The 24138-nt window shown below is 41.4% G+C and overlaps 1 protein-coding gene across 12 annotated transcripts in view; it reads right to left on the bottom strand.

The window, feature by feature from the left end:
- Positions 1-6949: 6949 nt before the first annotated feature.
- Positions 6950-24138, bottom strand: part of CEP350 (centrosomal protein 350) — a 127901-nt gene continuing 110712 nt past the window's right edge. For all 12 annotated transcript variants that reach the window (XM_066261261.1, XM_066261264.1, XM_066261260.1 and 9 more), the window contains 5 exons: positions 21303-23290; positions 20065-20472; positions 19824-19970; positions 16064-16186; positions 6950-10730 (listed from right to left, as the gene is read on the bottom strand). In XM_066261261.1, coding sequence (XP_066117358.1) covers positions 10566-10730; positions 16064-16186; positions 19824-19970; positions 20065-20472; positions 21303-23290 — 2831 coding nt within the window. In that variant the 3' untranslated portion in view covers positions 6950-10565. The remainder of the gene's footprint in view (positions 10731-16063; positions 16187-19823; positions 19971-20064; positions 20473-21302; positions 23291-24138) is intronic.

The raw sequence follows: 24138 nt of genomic DNA, 5'->3' as shown, positions 1-24138 counted from the left end.
AACACTTAGAATGACAACCAACAAGAGTAAATCCTTGGTCATGTTGCTTATCGTTATTATTAACCTTCAAGGGAACCAGGCCAGAGGCTTGGGAAATGGTGCTACCACATTACAGTCTTAAATCATTCCACGTCTTCATCAGAAACCAGGAGATTCTCCTGTCTTCTAATCTGGGTCTCCCAAATATGCTAAAAATGTAGCACAGACATCACATGAAGCATATTTGTGGCAAATTAACAAGATAATGATCTCAAAGGCCACAAGCAGGAATGATTAATATTGTAGCTCCCTAGGAATTCTTGAGTAGAGGATTTGTTTATCCCTTTTCTTAAAATAAGGAAACTCAACTTTGAGACTCACAGTAGGAATTTGGAGTTCTAATTCCATTTCGCTCTGCTAATCACTTGAATTAATTTTCTCAAAAATGGTAGAAATAACACAGACAGAGCAGTTGGGGAAGTTGTTTAGATGATTATTATTTTTTTAAATATTTTGACTGTACTTCAAGTGGGTCATCACACATGCTTCTTTGTGTTGTAGAAACTCAGAATCCCGGAATGTGTTTGGAACTAAAGTATGGTTTTGAGTTTCCTGACATGCATTCTTCAGTTGGGGAGACAAGTGCATAAAATGTTTTTTTTAAAACGATATTCTTGTTCAAAACAAAAGCACAAGAAAATTTGATATCTACTTACAAAAGATGCCAGTATCATGATACCAGAATACATTTTAATGGGTAAGAGAGTTACAGAGCCAAGAGAAACCAGTGCCTTTAGAGTGCAGGGCTATGCAAGTTGACACAATGAGGCTGCAGTTAGTGATACCTAATGATTCCTTTCCCCACACTATCCACCTACCATCACAAGCACATCTTTAATCTTTTTTTTTTTAACCTGCAAAAGGGCTAAAATATTTTTTATTATGTTAAATGCACCACTTAAATCAGGCATGACGACATGACATTTTCATTAGTCTGAGTCGAATTCTTACTTGAAATAAAAAACATTCAGGTTGAAAAGCTGGGACCCAAATTTAACTTTTGCAGATAGTAGTACTGGAATAGCTTTGAAATTATATGAGGAAGGAGAGTATAGTTCTATCTAAATATGCAATATTAGTTTTCATTATTAACATAATGCTTCTACATAGCAAAAAAAAGGCTTTTAATTAAACATACACACAGAGTAATCTTCAGCTCTATTCCTCTCCTCTCTGGCACCCAGAGATCCCCACTGTTAATCATTTCACTTTAGCATCTTTACCTCTGAAAGTGTAAGAACTTGTCCCCCGAGACCCCATCCCAGAGTGCTGTCGGCTTACTGGGGCGGGTACGGCTCTTGTGGAGGGCTAAGGTACACTTTGGCCCGCCAAAAGGGACAAATGGGCTACCAAGAATCTCTCTATAGACCTTGATGAGTCAACTGAAGGGATGAGTATGGAAGTACAGGAGGGGGCCCTGGAAGGAGCAGGAAAACTCCACCCCACTCTCCTCTGCCTTCACAGGCCCACGCCACAGGCCGACTCCCACAGTGTCCCGGGGAAATCTGGGGACCTCGTGCAGGGAGCTCCAAGGCTGGGTTGCTTTTAGGCCTCAAGTACTCTATTCCTCACTCACAGTAATTCCCAATAATAAAGAGCTATGGGAAAAAAAATGCAAGCAGAACTCATAAGGTCAACTAACATGAGTCAGCAAATCATCACAATTGCCCGCTGGGTCCACCATGAAATGGAACATAAAAGTCCACCTCAGAAACAAAGACGGACAAAATCACAAGGACCCACCTCCAAAAGGTGAAAGCCAAAGATACAACACAATCGTGTGATCCTGCCAGCACGTGCAGGTGGTGCACCGTGGGGAACCGGGCTCATCGAGCAGACTTAGGCCCACACATTATGGCAAATGGACCACACTGGACTGCCAGTCCCCAGTCACGACTCCAGCAGCTCACCACAGGGACACATATCCCAGTGTGCCACATCAACAGAGGCCACTGTCGTGGCTTTAAAGAAAGACCTTTACAATATGTTCAGATATCCAACAAAATTCTCATCTGATCACAACATCCTATTCACAGCCCAAACAACACGAGGATGGACATTCTCCTATGACATCGGTGGAGCTCTCATGCCCCTGCTCACCCCCAGATGGGGCAAGACAACACTGAAATCAGTGGTTCAGGTAACAGCTATACAAAGGCCATCGGCAAAACAACTCAGTGGATGGCGCCTCCACCTGTGAAAAGTCACTGGAACATGAAACGCTGCTCTCCAACGCACGGTGGGTGATACCGAACCTGTAGCGGGCGGAGGACCAGGCAGTCACCGGATTAGGCTGTGACGGTGGAATCCCATCCTCAGTTTACCCGATCATTCTTTTCCTTTTCTCCTGTTGCAGAGCACTCCCTGGGGGTGACCTGTGCTCAGGGCCAAGTGGCATCACCAGTAGGCCCTCCCAATTTAAATAAGAGGCAGTGCTACCTTTTGGGGCCTCTCTCCTGGAAGACCCCATGTAAATAAGGGAGAGGATGACAGAACCTCAGGGCACTAGGGTTCCGGTGGTGCTGGGACCTCTGACTTAACTGGTGATATTATAGGATATGTCCAGGTGTGACCTCATTCAGGGTGTGATCTCCCTTCCCAGGTTGGGTGATTGGACCAAAAGGTTTGGGTCAAGCAACAGGGGCAGTGGATCCCGAGGAAGTAGAAGAGGAGCATCTCAGGCCTTGGGAAGTCGCGGGAATGTGAACCTATCTTCTTCTCACTCCTACAGAAGCGCTGCTGGCCTGCTGGGCCGGCACCACAACCCTGATAGGGATCAGCACTCCCAGGGAGAGGAGGCAAACTCAAACAATACAGCATTGTCATCCCAGAATAAAGTCCTTCTTGTCTCACACTCCCATTTTTTTTTAAGATTTTAATTATTGATTTTAGAGAAAGGAGAGAGAGAGAGGGAAGCGGGAGGTAGAGAGCGGGAAGCATTAACTCGTAGTAGTTGTTTCTCGTATGTGCCTTGACCAGGCAAGCCCAGGGTTTCAAACCGGTGGCCTCAGCGTTCCAGGTTGATGCTTTATCCACTGCACCACCACAGGTCAGGCATCTCTCGCTTCCATTTTAATGGCTTGGCCAGGCCTCAAGGACTTGGATTTCCCTCTAGACCAGCAGTTTTCAACCTTTCTTATCTCATGGCATGCATAAACTAATCACTACAATTCTTTTGCACACCAAAAAACATTGTATTTTTTGCCAATCTGACAAAAAAAAAATAGGTGTAATTTTGATTTATTCATACCAGACCATTATTGTTGTGTTTGCTGTTTAACTTGACTATCTAAGGGAAAAGAGGTCAGTGCCCCTGACTGAATAGTCAGGTATTGCATGTTTTAAAATTTCTTGTGGCACACCACCGTGCCACAGCACCTTGGTTGAAAATTGCTGCTCTAGCCTGACCAGGCAGTGGCGCAGTGGATAGAGCATCAGACTGGGATGTGGAGGACCCAGGTTCGAGACTCCAAGCTCCCCAGCTTGAGCACGGGCTCATCTGGTTTGAGCAAAAGCTCACCAGCTTGGACCCAAGGTCGCTGGCTCAAGCAAGGGTTACTCGGTCTGCTGTAGCCCCATGGTCAAGGCATATATGAGAAAGCAATCAATGAACAACTAAGGCAGTGGTAGTCAACCTGGTCCCTGCCGCCCATTAGTGGGCATTCCAGCTTTCATGGTGGGTGGTAGCGGAGCAACCAAAGTATAAATAAAAAGACTTAACTATAGTAAGTTGTTTTATAAAGATTTACTCTGCCAAACTTAGCGAAAATCTGACATAAAGTACTTGGTAAGTAATTATGTGCTTTAACTTGCTGTAACTCTGCTTTATAAATTTTATAAAATAAAGTTACTTCCCTACTTTATAAATCACTATTATTGTGGAACTGTTGGAAAGTTAGAAATTTTTACTACCAACAGAGATACAGAAGTGGGCGGTAGGTATAAAAAGGTTGCCTACCCTTGAACTAAGGTGTTGCAACAAAAAACTAATGATTGATGCTTCTCATCTCTCTCTGTTCCTGCCTGCCTGTCCCTATCTCTCTCTCTCTCTCTCTGTCTCTGTAAAAAAAAAAAAAAAAAAAAGAAAGAAAAAAAAAAGAAAAAGTCACTGCTCTAGACCAATAAGAATCAGTGAGGTCACTAGCCAATGGAGTGATGGACACCTGAACAGCCCTCAGTTATCTGCTGGCAGAAGAGGGTGGCATTTTTGTCATGCCAACACTTCTTGCTGTGAATCTATCAACAGTGTGTGTGTGTGTGGGGGGAGGAGAAGCCCCAGCTTGGGCAGGGTGGTTATCACCTGTGCACCCACAGTCCCCTCAGACTCATTTTCTGACCATTATAGTTGGCTTAGTCCAGACACTGGAAGCCTGATCACCGTCTTGAGTCTGGTCCTCCTAGTGACCCTGGTAAAGTGCCGACTAAATGACAAGGAGGCTCCGTAAGCACTCAAATCCATCCAGTTGCTCAGGCACCCACAGACCCAGCTCCGCCTACACATTCAAGGCCGTGGTCCCCGCGGAGGTGCTTTTCCTGCTAACTCAGCGCCTGTGCAGGGTGGGTGGGTAGGTGGCCTGCGGGGAAGGCAGTCACACATCGCTTCGGGCCTCCACTTCGGTCACATCTGAATGGGCCGTGGGCCTGGAACACTTCCTTACTTGCCAAGAGATCAAGTCCTCCCAGGCTGGGCCTGCTTGTTACCTTACGTGGGAATGCCCTTCCTGATTCAGACTCAATGCGGACTCTGCTCTGTGTAAGCACAGGTGGCAGCAGCGCTCTGGCACGCCCACGGCTTTCCGTATTTCCTCCCATGGCAGCAAGAAGTGGGTGCATGCAGTCACATCACCCCCTCTGGCTTCAGGGGGAACCTGCTGGCCATGGGGGAGCGATGCTTTGCAAGGGGCTGGATCCTGTGCATTCTCCTCCCTTGCTTAAGGAAACCCTGTACCACATGAGCCTGGGCTGCTGCTGTGTGTGCTCAATGATTTTGTGTCTCACGGGGTCTTTTCCCTGGTTGGCACTTACCTGCCTTTTAACCTTGGTGCTACAGCCTGGCCACCCAGAGACCAATGCATCAGCCCATGCTTCACAGCTTTATCTGCGGCAGTCACAGCCTCCCATCTCTCAGCTTCTCTGGGGTTTGTAGGGCAACTGCTGGTTTCAACAGTGTATACAATACTTCCTGTAGGTACTCACCGTTCTTAGCTCTGCTATGTCAACTGCCACCCTCCTATCTACCATGTTCATCTATTTTGAGTCAAGGGACACAGGCATTTGGTCTTTCCCAAGATTCGGCCTGTCATCATGTCCTTAGCACCAAACACAGTTTATGGCACATAGTGGGTACTCAAATATCTGTTTGGGTTTTTTTTTTTTCTTTTTGTATTTTTCTGATGTTGGAAACGGGGAGGCAGTCAGACAGACTCCCGCATGTGCTTTACCGGGATCCACCCAGCATGCCCACCAGGGGGGCAATGCTCTGCCCATCTGGGGTGTTGCTCTGTTGCAACCAGAGCCATTCTAGCGCCTGAGGCAGAGGCCATAGAGCCGCCCTCAGCGCCTGGGCCAACTTTGCTCCAATGGAGCCTTGGCTGCAGGAGAGGAAGAGAGAGACAGAGAGGAAGGAGAGGGGGAGGGGTAGAGAAGCAGATGGGCGCTTCTCCTGTGTGCCCTGGCTAGGAATTGAACCCAGGACCCCTGCACGCCAGGCCGATGCTCTACCACTGAGCCAACCAGCCAGGGCCCAAATATCTGTTTTATGAGTCAAAGTATTCTTAGAATCTGTGCACTTTGGGGTCATTTCCGAGAATTTCTTTAATGTCTGTGGTTGTGGAGGGGTGAAAGGTGTGGCAGAGACAGCCATCAGGAGGCTACTGAGGAACATGGGGGAAGACTATGGTGGTTACTACTAACTGTTAGAGCAGAGACGCCTCACTATCCTGAACACCCTACACATCAGGGCGCTGTCTTTGAAATTTTCTTCTTCTCTAGCTCTAGCTTGTCTTCTAAAAGCTCATACTTCTAGAAATGAATTAGAGCCTCCATACCTGGTCATCAGAAGGCTACCCTTCTATGTCACTTTGCAAAAGGGATCACCCAAAACTCAAGTCACCTGTCATGAATTACAGGGAAGATGCCCATCACTGGAGGGCACAAAGTTCTAACTGACCTGGAGCTCTTCTCTGGCCACCCCCACTTTTTGGGCCCTTTTGTTAAATTGTCTCAAACCTGTCTCCACTCCTCTGCAGTGCTTACTACAATTTGTCATGCCTAGTCTTTGAATTTATTTAGTGACAGAGACAGAAGGACAGATAAGGACAGACAGGAAGGGAGAGAGATGAGAATCATCAATTCTTTGTTGCAGCACCTTAGTTGTTCATTGATTGCTTTCTCATATGTGCCTTGACCAGGGGGCTATAGCAGACTGAATGACCCCTTGCTCAAGCCAGTGACCTTGGGTCCAAGCTGGTGAGCCTTGCTCAAACCAGATGAGCCCACGCTCAAGCCAGCAACCTCGGGGTTTCGAACCTGGGTCCTCCGCGTCCCAGTCTGACGCTCTATCCACTGCGCCACCGCCTGGTCAGGCTAAATTTATTTCTTGATTATTCTTGCATTACACTTTAAGCTCTGTGAGGTCAGGGTCCATGTCTGTCATCTTTGCTGTCCCAGCACTCAGCACTGCGCTCAGACCAGGAAGGTGTGGTCACGTGTGAGAGATGACCGTGGGAGTGCTCTGGTGAGTGCCCAGGTGTTTCTGTGCAGAGCAGATGTCCCGACACCACGCACCTCAGTGGACTGTCGGTACGGCGCCCTGGCTGCCCACGAGACATCAGGGATCAAGAAGGCTTTCAGGGCCTCACTTTCTACACTTGGCTTACAACGTGGGAAAAAATGAACACCTGACATAAAATTAATTTATAAATCAGTTTATTTACAGATTTTTATCTTTTCTTAAAGTACATTTCCATTAACAAATCTATTTACACAGGTGTACATGGGAGTTCATCCCAGTTATGTTACATCATACTTACAAACCACACCCCAAGTCTTCTGTGCGAAGCTGCACTGGATGTGACTATTGGCTGAAAATGGCCTGTGACCAGGCTATTTACACACACAGTAAACGGGTTTGTTTTTCATGTCTGCACGATACAGTACACACATGGAGGCCAGGCCTCCCAGAGAACGCTTGCAATGTGTTTCCCGAGAAGGCTGTGCAAAGTCCGGAAGGAAAAGCTATTAAACATCGGTTAATTAAAATGACAGTACCTCCTTTACATCAGTTTATATATTTTTTTCTTCACATTTTTATAATACAAAGATATTTTATTGAATTGCTGCACAACCAGTTTAAGATGATTTGTAAACATGTAAATTCCTACAATTTGCATTAAACATCATTGTAGTTTCTATCATTTGCTCGTTGAGTTAATATTTTATTCACTAGTATTCTTAAGGTAGTAAAAGAAGATGTAAGTTCGAACTTCTTGCAGAAAAGTTATGAGTCTCTAATGCTGTGCGAGAACACACTTGATTCAAGTATTGCAAAAAGCTAAGGCCACTTTTTTTCAAGACAAGAAAGTGAACAAAATTGTTTTTATCAATAGGCCACAACACTCTTATGAGCAATGAAATCTCTTCTGAAAGATAATTTCTCAGAGACTTGTAGTCACAGAAGGAATTTTCTTTTCTCTTATGTAAAAGAAAAACAAATTACCTTCCTAATGAACTACTTTGAGTTCTTCCCACTTTCCCTAGAGTAAAAATGCCTGTTTAGACCTGAAGAGGGAATCTATACCCTGTACTTATTGAACCCAGAGTTAAGCACCCTGGAGAGCACAAATTGTTTTGGACTCAGAAGTAAATCTGAAGCCTGTATGTTGGTTTACTACTAAAGTCTGAGTGCTATTCTAAAAGATTACTGCTGATGCAAAGATCTTTTTCTTAGAGGAGTTATGAAGAAAGGGCGGACGAGGATGGGAATGTGGGGAGAAGAAACAAAGATTACAAAGAGGGAATATTTAGATCTGTGGATAAGAGGCAGAACTTGATTAAAAAGATCCCAATATGGAACAAGTGGCTGGGTATCCATATTTATCATCCCAATCCTAACAATACACTAATTTCAATTAGATCCAAATAGTTAAAGTGATAAGAAATATGCTAATTATAAATTCCTTTGTTTTCTGCTACAAAACTATGGATAATCATTTGTGGCAAGGAGTAAGATGGATCAATTCCTGCCTCTCACCTGGAACCCAGGGCTCCAGGTGGTGAAGACAGCTGGAGTGTGTCAGGATGGCTGCCTTCACTCTGGGCAGCATCTTACCGGGGACCCTATGCCCAGATTGCTGATTCCACAGACTTACAGCACTTCTTTCGTGTCTGGAATCATAATGTCATAAAGAATAGATAAACTTTCTCATTAAAAATCGATTCAGGTCCAAATAATAAAGATGTAGAAAAACAACTTATATTCCTATCCTATTTTTATATTCCTTTATAAAAAATTTACAGCAGCTGTAAAGTTTCAGTATCATAAGGATGCTATCCTACAAAGGATGTAGACAAGATGTTTTGCTGTCTTCCAAATAACATAAACTGAAAAGGCTTTGCTTTTCCTTGGCTACATGAACATAATATTTCCACACTACTGGTTAATAACCCCAAGAAACATTAGCTTCTCTTAGTCAATTTGCTCATTATGGCTACGAGACTAGAGCTTAACATCAAAGCCCAGAAGAAATGCCGGCAACACATCAATCCGAGCACTTCCCGTGACCCAATCATTTCAGTGCTTTCCTTATTTGTCAAGAGCTATCATACCAGTCATTGTGCAAAATGCAAATATTCCAATGTTATCTCAGTAGGTTCCTCATAAAGACAAGATGAGACCAAAGAGGAATGGAAGCGTGCATAGCGAAACGTTGGAGGCGCAAAGGCAAGTTTGGAAGAAAGATGCAGAAATGAACGATGTGCACACAAAGATCAGACCATCTTTGGGGTTTTTCTAATGTATTTTGAAGTTACAACATTCCAGGATATTTGGAAATGGGAATCCAGTGGATGTCTCCTGTCATGCTTCTAATCAGGACCTTCCATATTAAGGCATTTACATTTACGCCTAGGATTATCCACATTCTTCTAGATACTCGAAGGAGAGGACTGATCAAGAGGAACCAGCCAGGAAGGCAGGGCACTGAGGTCCCAGGAGAGCATCTCACGTGCTCTGATGTAGCAGCTGGAGTCCAGGTGATGTTTCAGATACAGGTAATAGTTGCGAGAAGCAATGCTGTGAGAGGCAGAGCCGAGTTGTACAGTGTCTTGCAATAGTTCTGTCCCATTCCTGCTGCTGCAGGTGAGCTGAGAAAAAGCCCATATTCTTTTCACTGAGTTAGATTGCCTTCTTCGGTGTGTGTACGGGTTTGTTAAAACCGGTTTCCTGTGTAAAGACTGGGAACCAGAGAAGCTTCAAGATGGAAGTGGAACTATTATAAGGAGAATCTTTTGCTTCTGAATAGGGACACGCATTTTCATCTTAATAATATATCTTAAAATAAATTAAAAATGTTCCATAGCACAATACAAGCACACAAACAACAGCCAGTATCTTTTGTCTTTGGTGCACACACTCATTTCCTAAGCCATTCAAGTAACAGCATCTCTGATTTCTTGGGGAAGAGATGGGAGTTGAAGGTTTGAAGGCCAGAATGAATTGTTTCCACTGTTGCCATGCCTGGATGCCTGAGATGGTCCTGAGGGTCTGTGACTCTGGGAGCAGGTGGCAGAGGTTCAGAAGAGGAAGAGACGCCGAGGGTCAGCCAGCCAGCCCTGCCTCAGTCCTTGAGCCCAGTCTTCAGTGGGGGCAGTTCTTTGTTTCCATGCCCATAGAGAAAAAACTAAAAATAATGCAAAGGTTTACAACTCCTTAGATGGTGCTCAGAAGGCAAGGCCACCACTGATTTCTGTTAACTTGATAGTCCACTTAACTACAACAATGGAAGAGAATGGTCTTCAAAAAGAAATAAAATGAGCTCCATAATATGAAATAGGCACTCATTATTAAACTTGCCTATTTAGAAGTGGTTAAGGGTTTAATACTGTTTAGAGACTACCATAGACCAGGATTACTTGTCAAAAACAGTATGATGCATTTATCTGCATACCCTCCTGCCTGACGTCAGACTCAAGAAGTGATACCCTAGTCTAAGCTACGAGGTAAGTCTGGTGTTTTCAGCCCTCATCTGAGACCCAGTTGGGGTGCTAACAAGAGGTGTAGAATTATATTGTGTGTCAACATCAGGTGTGCAACCGTGCCCACTGAAAAGCAACAATTCATCCAGTGGACAGCAGAGGCTGTAATACCAGATATACCACAATGTCCCGTGGACTCCAAACCAGTCGTCTTTGAGAACAGGTACCAGGTCCAGAAGCAATCTTGCTATGATGGAGATGGGGTATGTATCAGGAGGCAGAAAAGCCCAGGACTCATATTAGCACTCAGTGTTCAATTTATTTGCAAGATGTCACACAAGTAGCACTCTCCCCTGTTTTTCACTGATTTGATTCAGAACATCTATAGTATCTCTGATCAAGGTCTCAAAGATCCCATCAGCTAGCTGCATCTTCACACACAACTCGTCCTCATTATAGTTCACCCACTGTGCCTCCTCTTCGTGAAGCTCCTGGACCTAGAAGTGAGAAGACACAGAGGTTAGACAGTCCTATAAGAGCTAGGAAATGTATTATACCTGCTGCCTTTCCAGGCCCATCCAAAGGAATATAGGCTGAGGAAATAAGCCAGAGAAAAATGGTAAGTTATATGATGATATCAACAACCCTGTCAAAGTAGCAAAAACAGAAAAAGCTCAATGGCCAGATAAAAGTAGCCTCAAACATGTCAAAATGAAATTTAATGATATCTCAGTATTTTATACTTATTAAGGATTGCAAGCATGTTGTATATGTCAACATAAGAAGATAAGTATAAGAATGTAAGGGAAGCCTGACCAGGTGGTGGTGCAGCAGATAAAGCATCAGCCTGGGATGCAGAGGACCTAGGTTCGAAACCCCGAGGTTGCCGGCTTGAGCATGGGCTCATCCAACTTGAGCTCTGGGTCACAGGCTTGAAGCGTGGGATCATAGACATGACCCCATGGTCACTGGCTTGAGCCCAAAGGTCACTGGCTTGAGCCCAAGGTTGTTGGCTTGAGCAAGGGATCACTGGCTCGGCTAGAGCCCCTGGTCAAGGCACACGTGAGAAAGCAATGAATGAACAACTAGGGAGCCGCAATGAAGAACTGATGCTTCTCATCTCTCTCCCTTCCTGTTGGTCCCTGTCTGTCCCTCTCTCGCTAAAAAAAGAAAAAAAAAAGGTAAGGAAAAAGAAAGCAAATTACTAGTTATATGGTTTTACAATTATAAAATGTGCATGTCTAAAGACAATATTGAATATGATTCTGGAATGCTATAAATAAATGAATAAAATTTAGTATTCATTAGAGTATTTTTAAAATGTACTATTGCTTAAGCTTATTTTAAAAATCACTGTTACACAATATTTGTTCTTTTGTATTTTTGGATTTTGGGATTCCTAAGATAGACCATAACTAATCGAATTAGAACTAAATGTCCAAGATTTTTTGCTTGTTCGCAATAAAAAAATTTTAAACTACTTATAAAAGAAACATGCTAGACTTATTACATGTGAGGATGTCAGTGGGTGGAAACTAGGTGCAGAGAGCAGACTGTAAACCCTAGTCTAGGCCCACACTCAGCAGTGACTGATAAAAGAACACAAGTCCTCTCATTCTCTTCTTCTTCAGGAACCCTATGATGCAGATGTTGTTTCTCTTCATGTTGTCACAGAGCTCTCTTAGAGTTTCCTCAGACTTTTTGGGCCTCTTTTCTTTTTGCTGTTCTGCTTCCATGCTATCACTTATCTTGTCCTCTAAATCGCTGATTCGATCCTCTGCTTCAGTCTGCTTTTAATTCCTTCTAGTGTAGTCTTCATTTCTGATACTGTGCTTGACATTTCTGTTTGGTTATTTTTTATGATTCCAGGGATCAGAGAAGGGAAAGAGATTGGTGAAATTATATACACATAACACAGCATTAGAGAAAGTAGAAAAGCAAATCCTGGAGGGAAGGGGGGAGGGCGTTGGGGGAGAGGGACAAGGGGGATGTTGAGGGGAACACGGGGGGGGTGTATTCAGTGGGACACTTGAATCTATGTAAACACAATAAATTAAGATCAATAAAAAAAAGAAAATTAAAATTTATTAAAAAAAAAAAAAAAAGAATACGACAACTATCGACCTGGAAGGAAGGGTCTGCCTGTAAGACTCAGGAGCTCCCTGGGGACTCCCAGTCGCCCTGTTCACACCCTGCCATAGTAGTCATCCTATGGAGCTGTACTGTTAGCTCCTCAAGGTTTTTCTTTTTCTTTATAATTCCCTAGTCACCAAGACAGTACAAATAGGTGTTACGTATCTGGCACATGGATTTTTAGTGAGTGCTAAAAGTGTCCGTCTCTGGCTCTGTCCAGTTCATCATTTCAGCAATGACCTAGATGAAGGCAGGTGCATCAATTTTAGAAGGACTCAAAGCTGGGAAATACAATATCTATGTTGGAAGAAAGAACCTCAAAGTGGACTGGTATCTTAGAATAATGGGCCAAATTTAACAAGACAAAGTAATAAAATAAGGTCCTGTACTTGTGCCCAAAAGTACAGGTTGAGATTTTGGCCTTGGGGTTTTCCTAAGCTTTGTAACTCCCTGGAGAATAATATAGATAAAAATAAACAGAACAACTGTGATTATAAACTGCATTAATCAGAGTACGGTCCCGTGCCACTGAACAAGAGAAGTATGTTCTGAAAAGAACGTGCCGCCTGACCAGGCAATGGCGCAGTGGATAGAGCGTCGGACTGGGATGCGGAGGACCCACGTTCGAGACCCCGAGGTTGCCAGCTTGAGCACGGGGTCATCTGGTTTGAGTAAAAGCCCACCAGCTTGAGCCCAAGGTCGCTGGCTCCAGCAAGGGGTTACTCTCAGTCTGCTGAGGGCCCATGGTCAAGGCACATATGAGAAAGCAATCAATGCACAACTAAGGTGTTACAACGCGCAATGAAAAACTAATGATTGATGCTTCTCATCTCTCTCCGTCCCTGTCTATCCCTCTCTCTGACTCTGTCTCTGTCATAAATAAATAAATAAATAAATAATTAAAAAAAGAACATGCCACTAGCTGATTTCATCATTGCACAGTCCTCCCAGAGGGCATTTCCACAAACCAGGATGGCACAATCCACTGCACACGGAGGTGGCATGGCCAGCCTATTGCTGCTAGGCTCTGAGCCTGCACTGCCTGTCACCACACAAAACAACCCGAGATTAAACTAAACAAACACAGGGAAAATGAGGTAACAAGAAACTCAGTAAACTGGAGCTGTATGAAGCATCCTGTCTTACAGTAAACATTTATTTATTTATTTATTTATTTATATTTTTCTGAAGCTGGAAACGGGGAGAGACAGTCAGACAGACTCCTGCATGCGCCCGACTGGGATCCACCCGGCACAGTAAACATTTTAAATGAGTAGAGAGAGTACACTCTAAAATAACGATAAAAAGTTGTAGTATGGCAAATACATAATCCAGTAATACAGTATTATGTACTACTGTCCATACTTTTATGTGCTATACTTTTACACAACTGCCAGGCACAGCTTTATTTACTCTGACATCACAACACATGAGTAATATACGACAGCTATGATGTCTCTAGTGGCAAGAATTTTTCAGCCCCATTACAATCTTACAGGACCACCACTTTATATTGGTCCACTGTTGCCTGAAATGCTATGGTGGTGCGGGACCACTATACAGTTTACAGAAAAAGGGAGGAGGGTGTATGACTGCTAATTTAAACAATACACAAAATATTATAGGGTTGATTTTGAGCACTGTGTTTAAAGAGGGACACTGACAAAGAGCTAAAGCTGATGGAAAAGTAGAAGAGACTCAAAAACCCTGTCAGACAACAGGAAAGAACACCAAAGTTTAATTGGAAGAGAGGACTCAGGTGAAACAGGATGCTGTTTCAAAGACATGCAGGAAAAATTTGAATTGTTATATAAAGCCCCAAAGCAAAGTAAAATTAATTACATCAAAGCTAATTTAGGCTTACCATGAGAGAGAACTAACTTATCAACAGTGAGTAGAAAGTCAGGAACTAACACCTTATCAGATCATTAAGAGGATTCAATCATTAGTTTGGTGGCTTTGCTGCTGGATTTGCATTTTAAGTGCAATTCTACTTAGGGAGGAATATTTTTCAAGGCTACTGTATATAAAGGACACACACAAGTGAGTCTAAGATAGCAGCACCCCTTTATTCACGGTTTTGCTTTCTGAGGTTTCAGTCATCCACTATTAATTGTGGTCTGAAAATAATAAGTGAAAACTTTTAGAAATAATTCATACATTTTAAGTTGTGGGTTGTTCTGAAAATGATGAAACTTCCAGCTGTCCCACTCCATCCCACTTGGGACATGAACTGTTCCTTTGTCCAGCATATTCACACAGCGTAAGCTGCCCACCTTTTAGTCACTAAGAAGCCATCTTGGTTGTCAAACTGGTTTTCAGACAGATAGAGACCACATTCACATATTTTTTATTCCAGTATCTTGTTGTAATTGTCCTATTTTATTATTGTTGTTAATCTCTTAATTTGCCTAATTTATAAATTAAACTTTATCTTGGTAGGTCTGCATAGGAAAAAACGGTGTATATAGGGTTTCAGGCTTCTCCTGAGGGCATCTTGAAACATACGCCCTCAGCTAAGGGGGGCCACTACAATTGCTACTCATTCCACATCATGTGTAATTTGAGAATGCACTGCTAAAAATAGCTAATATTCTCAGCTAACCTAACATGTAAATGAACCAAAGTCTTTGTGAGGTGGTAGAGGGACAGTGAATGAGAACTAGAGTTGAAAGAGTTCTCTTCTCTTTTGGCTAACAGAGGCCTTTATGTCTAAAAAACATTCTTTGTATTTTACTTATTTCAAATAATGCCTAAAGACACACGTATAGTTAGTTAGACTGGTTAGGGACCTTCCTAGTCCAAGCAACAAGAGCTAAATAATATATACATTTCTTTAACCCAGAAGAAGCAACTGTTTATTATAAAACGTTTACTATAATAGTTTACCATGTTACAAGGGCTTTAAAAAGGCAATAGTCCATTTGTTCGGGGCCCACCCTCCCTGTGTGGCCCCCATCACTGCCTGTTCTGTGACAGCACTCTAACAGTGCCCTGCGTCCTCTGCACCACATTTCCTCCTTTAAAGTCCTCCTATCTGCTTATTTCCAGCCGGAAAAACCCTCTCCTGTCGCCGCTTCCCCTCCATTTCTCTTTACAAAACCACTGTTGAGTTAATTACTGTGAGGCTCAAATAAGACATGAGAAGGACGAACTGTAAAACACTAAATAAGTATTTATCTAGCATAGTTACTGCTGAGTAAATGAATCATTACAGAGGAACGTACTTGGGGAGAATGAATACATTTAAGCATTATACTTTTTTTCATTATATGAATTTAAATATAGACAAGATAGAACGTGCAGAATGAAAATGTTTAGAGATTAGCCTGAACTAAGTAACACTTTAGTTTCCTAAGGTTTGCTACTACTTATCACATTCTTTCAAGGAAAAAAGGATGAAAGACCATTTTTTCCCTTTTCTTTTCATCTGTTTGATGCTTTTCTTTTTCCCATTTCTTTCTTTCCATTGGGGTGACACTGGTTAATAAACTTTGCTTCCTTTCAGCTTTTTATTTCCCCATATCCACAAAATACCATTAAGTTGAATATTCACCTATTGAGTTTAAAAGAAAGTTTTATGGCTTTACTATCACAGACTTAGGATCAGTTCTACACCCTTTCCTTCCAGAATCTAACCACATTCTGATTTCAGAAGAGGTATTAAAATAAATATAGCTCAGTCATACATACTGACCAGGATATGATCTACTCGGTCTCTTTTCTTTCTTCCAAATTTCATCATTTTCTGCCAATCTGTTTTGTGGTTTGGCTCCTTTTTAAGACTGAACAACTTGAGTACTTCAGCTGCTATGAAGGTCTGTAAAAATAAGAAGAATGAATAAGATACAAACAACAAAATTCCTGAAATTTTGTGCTTATAATGCAGCAAACAGATTTATGCTAAGAATATCATGTTTATAATAAAAGAGTATACAAATTTCTTCCATTTACAGTTCCACTTAGTAATTTAAAAAGAAAAACTTTCTGAAAATTCAGATTTTATTCACTTAAAAGAATTCCTATTTTTTATAATACTACATACAAAAGTAAAACCCACTGATGAATCTGCACCTTTAGAAAATGTTATTTCAATATTAAAATTAGTGGGGAGAATCACGGTGTATTACATTGATATATATACACCCTAATATCACTGGCATATATTATGTGCCTTATCTTACTCTCAACTTATTTGTTCTATGTTATTAATAAAATAACTTGGATTTTTTGTGACTTTTAAGTAATTTAAAGCATTAACTATATACTTAAGTCTAATATTATTACTTGTTTAAAAACAATATTCTTAATGAAGGAAAGGGCACATTTATGAATCAGAATCATTTGAGAAGATTCTCAAATGACCAGTGTACTCCCAAGCTCCACCACACATACACACGACCTCAACGATGGGGAGGGCTGAGAGAAACGAAGCACACCAGTGCTTTGAGAGAGCTCCCCAGGTTGTTCTGATACTCTAACACTCAAAGTCGAAAACTATTTTAAAAGTTTGTTTTTAGCCTGACCAGTGGTGGCAGCGCAGTGGTCAGGGGCATTGACCTGGGGTGCTGAGGTCCCAGGTTCAAAACCCTGAGATTGCCGGCGAGAGCGCAGGCTCACCAGCTTGGGGTCATAGACATGATTCCATGGTCACTGGCTTGAGCCCAAAGGTCAATGGCTTAAAGCCCAAGGTCGCTCATTTGAGCCCCCAGTCAAGGCACGTATGAGAAGCAGTCAATGAACAACTAAAGTGCTAAAACTGAGTTGATGCTTCTTGTTTCTCTCCCTTCCTCTCTGTCTCAAAAAAAAAAAAAAAAAAAGGCTTATTTTTAAATAATGAAATTAATCATTAAAAACTTTTTTTAAGTCTATGCAGGAGAGAGAAAACCTTTTCTGTAAAGAGCCAGGTTATAAATATTTTAGCAGGAAAGTAGCCATAGACAATGGTGTAAAGAAATGGGTGTAGCTGTGGTCCAATAAAGCTTTATTTATAAACACAGGTGGTGGGTTGGATTTGGCCATAGTTTGCCTACCCTGATGTAAGCATTCATTATACCTCATAAATACCTGTTGGTGTCCTGTCAGTAAAAAATAGTTTCAAAAGCTTTCTATAGTTAATAATATTGTACTATAAAATTTAAAGTGGATAATAATAGATCTTATAAGTCTCATCACAAGGAAAATATCTGTAACTACATGTGGTTATAATTAGACTTATTGTGATCTTTTTGTAATGTATACAAATATCAAATCATTATGTTGTTATACATCTGAAACAGTCAGGTATCTCTCAATTAAAAAAAGGACTTTGTGGCCTTGGCCGGTTGGCTCAGTGGTAGAGCGTTGGCCTGGCGTGCAGGAGTCCCAGGTTCGATTCCCGGCCAGGGCACACAGGAAAAGCACCCATCTGCTTCTCCACCCCTCCCCCTCTCCTTCCTCTCTGTCTCTCTCTTCCCCTCTCGCAGCCAAGGCTCCACTGGAGCAAAGATGGCCCGGGTGCTGGGGTTGGCTCTGTGGCCTCTGCCTCAGGCGCTAGGATGGCTCTAGATTCAACAGAGCGACGCCCCAGAGGGGCAGAGCGTCGCCCCCTGGTGGGCATGCTGGGTGGATCCCGGTCGGGCGCATGCAGGGGTCTGTCTGACTGCCTCCCCATTTCCAGCTTCGGAAAAATGCAAAAAAACAAAAAAAACCCCCCAAAAAACCCAAAACAAAACAAAAAAGGACTTTGTTTAGGCAATGCCATCACATTATATATCAGAATAATGTGTATGTTCTCTTAATGTAGTTTGATAGTCCAAGTACAGTCCTGCATGATATAAGAAAATACATCAATAAGATGAGTAGTCAGTGGAATGCTCTCTGGGAAATCAAAAGCTTTCTATGATCAGCTAAGTTTGGAAAGCACAGCTCTGGAGCCCTGCCATTCAGAGTGGTCCCAGAATCAATAGCATTAGCATCCCTTGGGAGCGTGACAGAAATGCAGACTTCAGGCCCTAGTCCCGACCTACTGAGTAAGAATCTCTACTTTACCAGCGTGCCCGGTGAGTTACACCCATGTTGAAGTCTGAGAGGCACTCCACTGAAAATATAACTGAAGAAACATGTGGGTGGTCAGAGAATTTCTACAATGTAACTTTAAAGTTGGTTTGTTGGCAGTCTTTGTAGCTTCGGGGCACTCTATTTTTTCAGGGGCTTCTTAGATAACAAATGGTACTTTTTATATATCAAATTACTGTCTCACATATTTCAAAACCACATAACCAATTTGGAAACTCCAAAATCGAATATGGAAAGGTAACACCTCTGTGTTTCTAGGCTGGGCATGTTTGACACATGACACGTTTTCAGGTGTACTCCTAGGATATATTTATTTCTAAAATGACCTAAAACTCACTTAAAATGACTATGAGGCACAATAATTTATCTCCCTGAGTATTTCCTAGTTTGTTCTGAGACACCATAAATTGTATATATAGGAAATGACTATTAAATGTTATGTTTTGTTTTGCAAATCCATTTTTGGGGGCATGATTTAAGAAAACACAAACAAAAATACAAAAAGCTGTTTTCAACATGTTCAAGTTTGTGAAAAGTTGACCACAATTTTCTGGGGTGTGGTTCTAAGCTGCATCAGTGGAACAAATACAAAATGCTGACCTTCTCCCCAGCTAAAAGGTGGTGATCGAGGCTACAAAGCATGCCCTTGACCTGCTCCCCTCACTCCTCCCACAGGCTGGAAGGTCTTGGTGTTGTGATTCAGGCAAAACCGCACCTGATGGTTTGTTCTCTCTCCAAGGGACCCTGAGTACAGCAGAGCTACAGCCGCCTGCCTGATCCACACCCTGCACTCGGTGAGACACAGCTGGCTCATCTACAGGCTGCTGGGCCTCCACACTGCCAGTGCGTGGGTGAGGTGGGCAACATGGCCAACAGAGACCCAGCCGGAGCAGGTGGCACTCTGGGCCCCCTCAGCTTGGCTTACTTTAGAATACTGTGGGAAAAAACTTGGATAAAGACAATAGGAAGTCTGAATCAACACAGCAGGGAATGGTGTGAACACCCTTAAACCCGTCTCTCAGGTGTTCTTACCCCCAGTTAATAATGACAATAACAATAATTATAATGATAAATAAAAGTATAATTAAAAAGTAGCATTTGGGTTGTGCTGCCACAGCTGGGAAGGGTGTGTGTTCAAACTGAACACAGTCTTGCTTCATGTCCCTCGATTCAAACAGTTTCAAGTGTTCAAATCTTGAGGATTCAGGACTCCCTCTCAGCCCACTCTCCACTGCTCATGATTCAATGAATCAACACGTATTTACTGAATACCCACAAAAAGACAGGCCCTGAGGACAGAAGGTGAATAATATGGAGGAGAACGTGCTTTTACAGAATGTAAATACCTGTGTAACTGAGCTGAAAGTCAAAAAGGAGATACTCTATAGTTTGCAGTTTACCTTGATCTCATCCAGGTCATTTGGATTTTTTACTCGTCGGAAATAACTCGAGTTGATTTTGCATGGCTTCATCCAGACAGGTTGATTCAAGTTGGGATCCTCAGCAAATATTTCTTCAAAAATCTCTTTTGTTAAATCAAAAACCGCCTTTATAGAGAAAAAGTAAACAAAATAAATGGCTAAGAACCCAAATTTCAGATGAGAAGGTTAAAAGTTAGAATTCCCCTTCCATATCACATACCTGTTTGTAGACCCTTTTACTAGTGCTTTCTATGTCCAGACCCTTGCTGGCAGAGCCAAGCAGCTCTGCAGAAACACTGACACTATGAAGATCATGACCTAATTCTCTCCATTTCCAAAGCTCTTCCGCTGCACTACGTACAAGGGTTTCCACTTCCTCCGCCGTATGTGGGACTGCCAAGAGAGTTTCACAGGGCTTTGGGGGAGCTCTCTTAGGTTCTGCCATTAGAGGTACAATTGTTTCTTCTGCCTTATTTTTTGGGATCTTGTGAGAGGAGCTCAAACCAAAATCTTCATCAAACCAGTCTTGATCATCTCCTAACACGCTCAGGAAGTCGCGGCTGCTCTCGAGCTCAGCCAGTCTCTTAGCGAGCTCTTCCTGCCCGCTGGCGCCAAACACTGGGCTCTCCTGCAGAAACAAAACCATTCAAATAGAGCACCAGTTAGTGACCGCAGACCACTTAAGTGTTTGTTGTTAAAGACAAAGCAAATATATTATTTGTATATGTATTATATCTCTAATATATAAGCAAAACAAAAACAATACGGTGGCTGCTAATGAACAATTTAAGAAAAAACTATCATGTTTCCCAGAATTCTGCTTACATATAAGCTAAATCTTTATACAATATTTATTGATTAGCTTTTCTTTCCTTTGTGTATTATCATTATTCAGTTTCTGCAGAACTATCTTGTCTCTGGGATATGGAAATGGGATATGAAATTTCTCACCTTTAGTGATTAGCTGATTCAATTTACTCAAAATCATGACTTTTGTTCAATTGTCCATGGACAACCTAAACAAGCTGGTGGTCTGAGTATATGTTATAGTGGATCTAATTTCGTTTTACCAGTTTATCACAACTGGTGATCTTTGCAGGGCACCTATGACTGCGTAGATATGGGGACACAATTTCATAGGCAAAGAACTGGGCTGGGAACCATTGGAAAGTTCCATGGGATAAATCTGTTCAATGAAGCTGAAAGGGAATCTCATCCGTGAGCAGCATTCAGGAGTTGTCAATCCAGCATAAACATGCAGGTGCTTGTTAACCCTATAGTGACCACTCATGGCATAATTAGAGGACAATTACACTTTAGACAGAAAAATAGTTACAAGGCCTTTAAAAGCTAGTATAGTAATCTTCATCTAACAAACAACAGGTCACAAAAAACCCATCTGAATTAAAATGCACTACAAAAGTGAGGTTAAATATTTCTTCTAGGCAGAATACTTACAGGTCTGGGACACATATCTGGTGAGGAAATCTCTTCTTTGTCATCATCCAAATCAGACCTTAAGAAGCAACCAGGAACACTTGGTGATTGTTCCTCAAGATTTGGGGAAAGGCCTTGGGGTGGCACTTTTTTCTGATCATCATGAAGTTCTTGATTGCTAAGCTGGATTTTCTCATTTCTAGCTTTTTTGATTTGTTGTAGTTGACTGACTGTGTCAGTCACAAAGATTTTCAGCAAGCTGTCTGTTAGTAAGCTGACTGTTTCTAGTTGTTGCTTTGACTTTTTTTCTTCACTTAGTGATGACTTCAGCTGGGCTTCTAACTGGTCCTTTTCTCTTGTTAAAAGATCCAGAAGTGGGGTAGAAAGCTTTTCTGAAATCTCGGGAGACAAGTTCTCTTCCTTTTCTGTAAATTGCTGTTGATTCTCTAATTCTTCAGAAAAGGTATTGTCCAACGTATCGTCTTCTATAGCAATGGAAAGCTCTTCTGTGGCACCAGAAACAAAGTCTTTGTTTTCCTTTGAAGAAATCAGTAAATCTACTGGAGATTGCTGGTAAACATGGGCTTCATGTACCCCAGAAATGTCCTGTATATTGTCTGTTTCTATTTTAAGGCTTCTATCAACCGAGGCTTCTACATTGTGCATACTAGGTAAAGATTTCTCATACAAGTATTCAATTGCATCCTTTTCTCTATCAAATTCGGGACCCTCTGTATCTTTTTGTTCTTGGTTATCATACTGATACTGTTCATCTGAGTAACAGTCTTCATCTTCATTTATGTCCACAAAGTTTTCTGGAATGTGAGATATTTTTTGAGGAGGAGCAAAAATACCATGCTTCTCTTTGCACACAAAGTATACAATGCCATCATATGTTCCATTGTTATTTCCTTCAGGTTTATCCAACTCCACTCCAGCCCAAAATCCTTTAGCAAAACTAGTCACACCTTTGAATCGAAGAGTTCCTGGCTGAACATTGCCAATCAACACCCTATCACCAATGTGGAAGTCAAGTAACTCATCTGCAACAGGAACTGAAACCAAAGAAGAGGATTCAGTAGCCCCCAGTTCATGCTCTACATCACTGCGCTCCTTACTTTTCATAAGCTCAGTAGGAGACTTGAGTTCTAACAGCCTTTCGGAGTGGATATTGCTATGAAGAGAAAGGCTTTTCTCACTGAGGCACTCACTGATTTCATCATCAGTACCAAAGCTACTGGCTCTGCTTTTAGAGCTTCTTGTTGGCTGTGACTTATCTCTGCAAGACTGACAGTCTTTCCTGAGTGACAACAAAGATGATACCTCAAAGTCACCTTTGCATAATTCAGCGGATGTGTCTTTCTTAAAAGAAGACACATCAAAATCTTCAGAGCATGCTATTGCTTTAGGAGCAAAAAGATGTTCTGACAAAGACAAATCCCTTTCCTTTATACTCTTTTGTTGATGAGTATCTTTTTCTGATTTGATGTTTTGATTATGATCCATATCTTGATCTGATTGTCTCTCTTTCAACTCTTTTTCATTAAGATTTTCAATGGCTAATCTAACTAAGTCTTTCTGAACATTTATAGCATCTAAAGGAAGATCTTTCTTTAGAAGAATTTCAGACGAATCTCCCTGTTCCAGGTCTAGTTTCAGTAAGACACCAGACTTCCTAGATGGTTTAAAATAGGCCTCTTCAATTGCACTCTCTTCCAATTTTGTGTATTTTACTTCTTGTATTTCTGATTTTTGACAAGCTTCTTCAACCTTGGCACCCGACACATCCAGAATTCTATTGGGGGCATTTAATTCTTTGAGAAGAGGTAATGAGGGTATATTTTCTAGAGAATCTCCACATTCCGCTCTGGTTTTCCTTGATGATCTAAGAATTGGAGATGAAGTCTGAAATTGCTCTTCTGTTCGATTGTCCAAGTCAATGGCTCTCTTTGCATATGCAGATAAAGACCTTTCTGATAATGATCTATCAGAACCTGACAACGCAGCATCTTAAAGGGAAAAAAAAAATCACATAAAAATTATTTAATTGCAATCTCTCAACTTCTAGAATCAAAGTTTAAATAAAATCCAGCTTTTAGTGAGGAAACACTTTTGGTCAATAAATATGACCTGTTTGTTTTTTTTAAAATATGACCTGTTTTGGTTACTACATAAGGTAAGTTTTTCCTTTAAGAGAATACACTGTACCAACAATAAACAAACATTTAAAATGACTAAAAATTTAAAGTTGGAATAATTTCTTAAGTGTTATCCTAACTTATAAAGTAAAGAAAAATATAAATAGATTGTTTTATGGAGGTGCTGACTTGCATGATCATTCTCAAATCATGCAAAAGCAGAATTGTGACAAATATTATATACATCCTTTAAACAGAAAAGCAATAAAGGAAGGACAAATATAATTCTATATATACTTCTAAAAGAATGAAATTTCTTGGGGATTTTAACTAAGCTCTTGAATATAAAAAATAGAAAGAAAAAAGATAAACTATTTCTGCAAACATAGCACTTTAAGAACTAAAACTGCAAAATAAGAAGATCTAATGAGCTAACAAACAAAGGAATAAACATTTTAAATTCAAATTGCTATTGCACCATTGTTTTACAAAGGCTTATGCCTTGGCTTTGTTTTATTTCCTCACTGATTTATAATTTATCCTCAACAATTCTTTGGATTAAATTGAAAAAAAATATATATAACCACTTACCCTGAGAAGTAGTATAGGCTAATAATATATATCATCAGAAACAAAATCTGATTAAAGGAAAAGTTAGAGAGGATGATGATATACTCAGCCATTTTAGATTAATGTCTTTACGCCTCAGGTTTTTAATC

Source organism: Saccopteryx bilineata, chromosome 2, assembly GCF_036850765.1.
Source record: "Saccopteryx bilineata isolate mSacBil1 chromosome 2, mSacBil1_pri_phased_curated, whole genome shotgun sequence".
NCBI classification, from domain to species: domain Eukaryota; kingdom Metazoa; phylum Chordata; class Mammalia; order Chiroptera; family Emballonuridae; genus Saccopteryx; species Saccopteryx bilineata.
This window is presented reverse-complemented; position numbering and strand designations above follow the sequence as displayed.